Raw genomic sequence first — 6,000 nt, 5'->3', positions numbered from 1 at the left:
TTATCTGCTTTCCGGAGGGACCACTCTCTCCGTGACTCCCTTGTCCGCTCCACACTCCCCTCCAGCCCCACCACACCCGGCACTTTTCCCTGCAATCGCAGGAAGGGCTACACCTGCCCCCCACCTCCTCCCTCACCCCCATCCCAGGCCCCAAGAAGACTTTCCACATCAAGCAGATGTTCACCTGCACATCTGCCAATGTGGTGTACTGCATCCGCTGTACCCGTTGTGGCCTCCTCTACATTGGGGAAACCAAGCGGAGGCTTGGGGACCGCTTTGCAGAACACCTACGCTCAGTTCGCAATAACAACTGCACCTCCCAGTCGCGAACCATTTCAACTCCACCTCCCATTCCTCAGATGACATGTCCATCCTGGGCCTCCTGCAGTGCCACAACGATGCCACCCGAAGGTTGCAGGAACCTCAACTCATATTCTGCTTGGGAACCCTGCAGCCCAATGGTATCAATGTGGTTTTCACAAGCTTCAAAATCTCCCCTCCTCCTACTGCATCCCAAAACCACCCCAGCTCGTCCCCGCCTCCCTAACCTGTTCTTCCTCCCACCTATCCCCTCCTCCCACCTCAAGCCGCACCCCCATTTCCTATCTACTCACCTCATCCCGCCCCCTTGACCTGTCCATCCTCCCTGGACTGACTTATCTCCTTCCTACCTCCCGACCTACACTCACCTTTACTGGCTCCATCCCCGCCTCTTTGACCTGTCTGTCTCCTCTCCACCTATCTTCTCCTCTATCCCTCTTCTATCTGCCTCCCCCTCTCTCCCTATTTATTTCAGAACCCCCTTCCCCTCCCCCATTTCTGATGAAGGGTCTAGGCCCGAAACGTCAGCCTTCCTGCTCCTATGATGCTGCTTGGCCTGCTGTGTTCATCCAGCTCTACACCTTGTTATCTCTGTTATCATTAGGAAACAGGAATGATTTGATAGAGACTTAGCAGATTATGAAGAAATAGAACACAGCAGATGAAAACTGACTTTATTGTGTCTGAGGGACTTAGAACAAGGAAACCAAGATACAAGTTGAGATGTTAGAAATTAAGAACAAGAAATCAGAAATAAGATGATTGCATTGCAACTTGCCAAGGTTCCTTCAACAGCACTTTCCAAACCTGTGACTTCTTTCATCTCGAAGGGAAAGGACAACAGGCACATCGGAATCAACTACTTTCAAGTTTCACTCCATGTTACTAAGCATCCTAACTTAGAATCATATTATCAGTGCTTCAAAAAGTCAGCAGGTTAAAATACTGGAACTGCCTCTTTGACAATATTGTGAGTGCACCTACATGATATGAACAGCAGAGGATCACGAAGACAGTGCAGCATCACTTTCAAAGACAATTAAGGATGGACAACATATGTTAGCCCTATTGGCCACCTTTAAATTACAAAGATCAATACACTGAAGTGGGTTGAATTGTGGAATTTACTGTTGGTATTATTGGCTGAAGCAGAGACTGACCAAAGGCAGATATTTGTCTTAATTGCTTGGGGAGTGGCCAGGACGAATAGATCGCCTACCATTTATAGAATCTATCTGATTTTTAGTTGATAAGCAATTTACAAGCAATTTAGGAAACAAGTTGAAAATATATACTTGGAACAAGTTAGATTGGGGATAGAGGGATATCTGAACAGGTTGCAATATGGGAGTAGAAATATGGCGTGTATGCAGAATAAACTGATTGATTGGGTAAAACACCTGTTTCCATGTTGTAGAATGTAAGTCATTCTGTGGTGAAAGATATGTTTTACTTTGTACCAACTACTTCACTTCCAACGTAGCTGTAGCCATATCATGGAGTATGGAGGAGGGTATCTCCCTGGAGGCAGGAGTTTGAGTATACTTAATTTCAAAGTCAATTTGAGCCTTAGAGACGTACTTTGCAAAGAAAGAGTCACTGCAAAATTACAATTGCTTTGTACTGATTTTGCAACAGTGTTCATGGACTGTTAAATGCACTGAGAAGTATCGCAATTTTTTGATCAATTGCTAATCTTAACGATTTAATTGACAAGAGTAAACATTCACGTTTTGGGTGGACACTGTTTTAGCACATCACAAAAAATTAATAGTAACCTGATTTGCTACCAATATGTTCATCGGAGCTTCCAGGACTCTTGTTCCCTCGTTAAAATATCTTTTAGCATCTTCCGCTAAAGATTGCCTGAAATAGATAACATAACTTTGAAATATCCATTGCCATTTGCAGTCCTAACAAAAAAAACATAAAATGTAAAAAATGATATTTTGTCAATTTCTAATCTAGAAAAAAATGTCCAAACTTACAATATGCCTCACAAATATATAATTTTGTTCTACTTTGCTTTTGTGTCAAAACACTACTGCCAGTCAGGAATTAATTATTGTAAAATCTCAAACAAAATTGAATGCTGTTCAACTAGTTTCATTCTAATTTGATCAATACAACAAACACATTGAAATGCAGTCATGAAAATGAACATTGTCCCAATAAAAAGACACCTGTCAGTGGATGCTACAATTTTAGTGAATGATGAATTCATTACAATAAGAGTTGATAACAAATTGACCAATGACATACTGGGTTGAACGATGTGAAACAGGTGGTGACGGGAGTGAAGAAGAGTTCAAGCTGCGCTCAGTTTCCCAGCATATGAGCAAATGGTTCAAATCACGACGATGCTTATCCATTTTGTTTGATAGCTCTAGTAAATTCAGTCATTTCTACATTTCAAAATTAAATGCAAAGCTGTGATCAGGTTTGGGGAAGTGTTGTGGGGGTAGGCAGGTGGCTGACTGAAATAACTCCATGGTGACTGATATCCCTTCATCAAGGCACCCTTTATTTACATGTGCACTGTGCATGGAATCTGACCAGCCAGGTCAGAGCCTGAGCCTAGAATGAGGAGAATCTCTGAGACTCCTGAGTATATTTGTCAGCAAAGGTTCCCTGATTAGCCAAAGTTAGCAACCTCAATCAGGGATCTCATACCCAATGAGGTCCACCTGGCCCTTGTTCAAATCACTATGTCCCCACACCCTCCAAGTCCATGGATGTAGGCCTGTTATTTTTTCTTGTAGCTCTTCCTGGGACGTTTTTGCACCAGGTCTGGTTCCTCCAACTCTGACTCAGACATGGGTGGCGTGTACCAGACTGTAGCGTGTGTCTTGTGTCCTGAGCATCTTGGAAGAAATTCGTCCTTATCTGCTGGTGGTAGCAGAATCGGGACTGCGACATTGGCTGCATCCATCTCAGACTCTGAGCTTTCTTTGACACTAGGTGGAGGGGGAGAACCCACGGTTTCTGACAGTCTTTCTGGTTGTTCTGAGGTGTTGGGAATGTTTTACTCCTGCGCCTTTTGACAGGTAGCAGCTTTCATGTGATCCACGTTTGTTCAGGACTGCCTCACCTATTCAACTTTGTCTGTCACGGACCTGACCTCCTGTTGACCTTGCCTCATACCCACGCAGGGTCATTTCTGTGGTTTTGACACCAAACTTTGTCCTCTGAAGTAAATTGTCTCTCCCGCTTAGAGGAGACATGTGGCTGGCATTGGCGTTTCTGATGTCATTTTACCCTTCCCCCAGGTCTTGGAATATCAGGTTTAACCTGGCACAGTCTGCTCCCCATCAGCAACTCTGCTGGAGCTATCCCTGTTGTTGCATGACGGGTCGTCCTACAATCAAACAAGGACCGGGTCAGTTTGGTATCGAGTGAAGCTGTAGGCTGTTTGTTTAAGCCTGCCTTCAACATTTTTTGTTGTCCACAAACGGGGCCTAGTCTTCAAAGGCAGGATCAAATGAGTCAAGCTTCCCAAATAAAGGCATAATGCCAGAAATGCTTACCCCAACTCAAAGATGACTGTTGTGAGTGAATTTTCTTCAGGAGCGTACTGTTTTCTCTCGTTGCCACTGAAATAACTAAAACGGAGACTGGTATTCCTTCACCAAGTCACCCTTTATTTACATGTGCAACATACATGGACTCTGACCAGCTAGCTCAGAGCCAGTCCCTAGAATGAAGAGAATCTCTGAGACTCCTGTTTATATCTGTCAGCCAGGGCTCCCTGATGGGTCCAGGGTAACAGGCCTAATCAGAAATCTCATCCCAAACACTACAGAGAGAGAAGACAGAAACAGTTTGTGTTTTCTTTACTTTTAAGGTAATACACTTCAGTTCTGCTCTGACCACACCAGCAAAACTGTTAGCATGATACCTCCTCCTCTTCCCTTCCACAACAGCAATATGGCCCCCCTTGTCCTCACCTACCATCCCACCAGCATCCACATCCAGAGGATCATTAACTGCCATTTCCACCACCTCCAGCGAGATGCCACCACCAGACGCATAATTCCCTCCCCTCCCTTGTCAGCCTTTCACAAGGACTGTTCCCTCTGGAACACCCTAGTCCTCAGCTCCTTCACTCTCAACACCCACCACAGCCCCACTGGATCTACCCCTCCAACTTCATAAGGTGTAAGATCTGCCCGTTTACTTCCTCCCTCCTCAGTATCCAAGACCCCAAACACACCTTCCAGGTGAAGCAGCACTTTACCTACACTTCTCACAATCTAGTCTACCGCATTCACCGCTCACAAAGTGGTCTCCTCTACATTAGGGAAACGAAGCGTGGATTGGGCAACCATGTCACAGAACATCTATGTTCTGCCCGCAAAAAAGACCCTGAGCTTCCAGTTGCCTGTCATTTCAACACACCACATTGTTCCCTGGCCAAACTCTTTGTCTTAGGCTTGCTACAGTACTCCAGCGAGACTCAGCACAAACTGGAAGAACAGCACTTCATTGTCCACTTGAGAACTCTACTTCTGGATTCAATATCAAGTTCAACAGTTTTAGGCTTTGAGGCACCTTCTCCCACGTCCTTATCCCAACTCCCACACACCAGGCCTTGTTATCACATGGTTTGCTATTATATACTACCCCTTGTTAGACAACAACAATCCCCATTAACAGCCATTCATTTTCCTTGGCTGATTGTTATCCATTCCTTTGTCTGTCCAACTGTTTTTCTCTCTCTTTAGCCTCTATCTCCACCTATCATTTACTCCTTACACACTTCACCCCACCTTATCTTCTGCATAAAAAGCAACCTTTTCCCTAGCTACCATCAGTTCTGAGGAAGTGTCACTGGACCTAAAATGTTAACTCTGATTTCGCTTCACAGATGCTGCTGGACCTGCTGAGTTTTTCCAGCAACGTATGTTTTTGTTTCTGATTTACACATCCACAGTTCATCCAGTTTTTATTTAATACATGGCTGATGCTCAGTTTGAGTTCTGCCAGGGCCACCCAGCTCCTTATCACATACAGCGTTGGTCCAAACATGGATAAAAGAGCTAAACTCCAGAGGTGAGCTCAGAGTGACTGTCCTTTTAATCGAGTGTGGCATCAATCAGGAGAAATCCTCTGCTGGTAGCAATCATACCTAGCACAAAGCATGATGGAATGTGGATGTTGTAAACCAATCATATCAGTCCCGATACATCAGTTCAGGAGTTCTTCAGGGTACTGTTCTCAGGACAACTATCTTCAGCTGCTTTAACAATGACCTTCCCTCCTTCATAGGGTCCAAAGTGGGATTTTCATTGATGATTGCACAGTATTCAGCATCATTTGCAATGATGCGGGTACTGAAGCAATTTGTGTTCATACACAGCAAAAGCAGGTCAGAAGCTTACAATTCTGCAGTGAGTAACTCACGTTGCAACTCCCCAAAGCCAGTTCACCATCTGGAAGGGTCAAGTGAGGAGTGTAATGGAACTCTCCACTTACCTGGATGAATGCAGCACAAACAACATTCAAGTAGCTTAACAACATCCAGGACAAAGCAGCCCAATTAATTGGCACCACACCCAAAAACATTCACTCCTTCCACCACCAGTACAGTAGCAGCAGTGTGTGCCATCTACAAGATGCATTGCAACAGCTCATTCAACAGCATCATCCAAAATCATTACCTCTACAACCTCAAAGAAC

General features: G+C 44.7%; 1 protein-coding gene across 1 annotated transcript in view; it reads right to left on the bottom strand.

Moving 5' to 3' along the window:
* cfap74 (cilia and flagella associated protein 74) overlaps positions 1 to 6,000 on the bottom strand; it is a 170,049-nt gene that overhangs the window by 51,565 nt on the left and 112,484 nt on the right. Inside the window, exon 23 of the mRNA XM_048615184.1 lies at positions 2,100 to 2,187. Coding sequence (XP_048471141.1) covers positions 2,100 to 2,187 — 88 coding nt within the window. The remainder of the gene's footprint in view (positions 1 to 2,099; positions 2,188 to 6,000) is intronic.

This window comes from Rhincodon typus, chromosome 31 (assembly GCF_021869965.1).
Source record: "Rhincodon typus isolate 14 chromosome 31, sRhiTyp1.1, whole genome shotgun sequence".
NCBI classification, from domain to species: domain Eukaryota; kingdom Metazoa; phylum Chordata; class Chondrichthyes; order Orectolobiformes; family Rhincodontidae; genus Rhincodon; species Rhincodon typus.
Note: the sequence above shows the minus strand (reverse complement) of the source record. Positions and strands in the feature narration are given on the sequence as shown.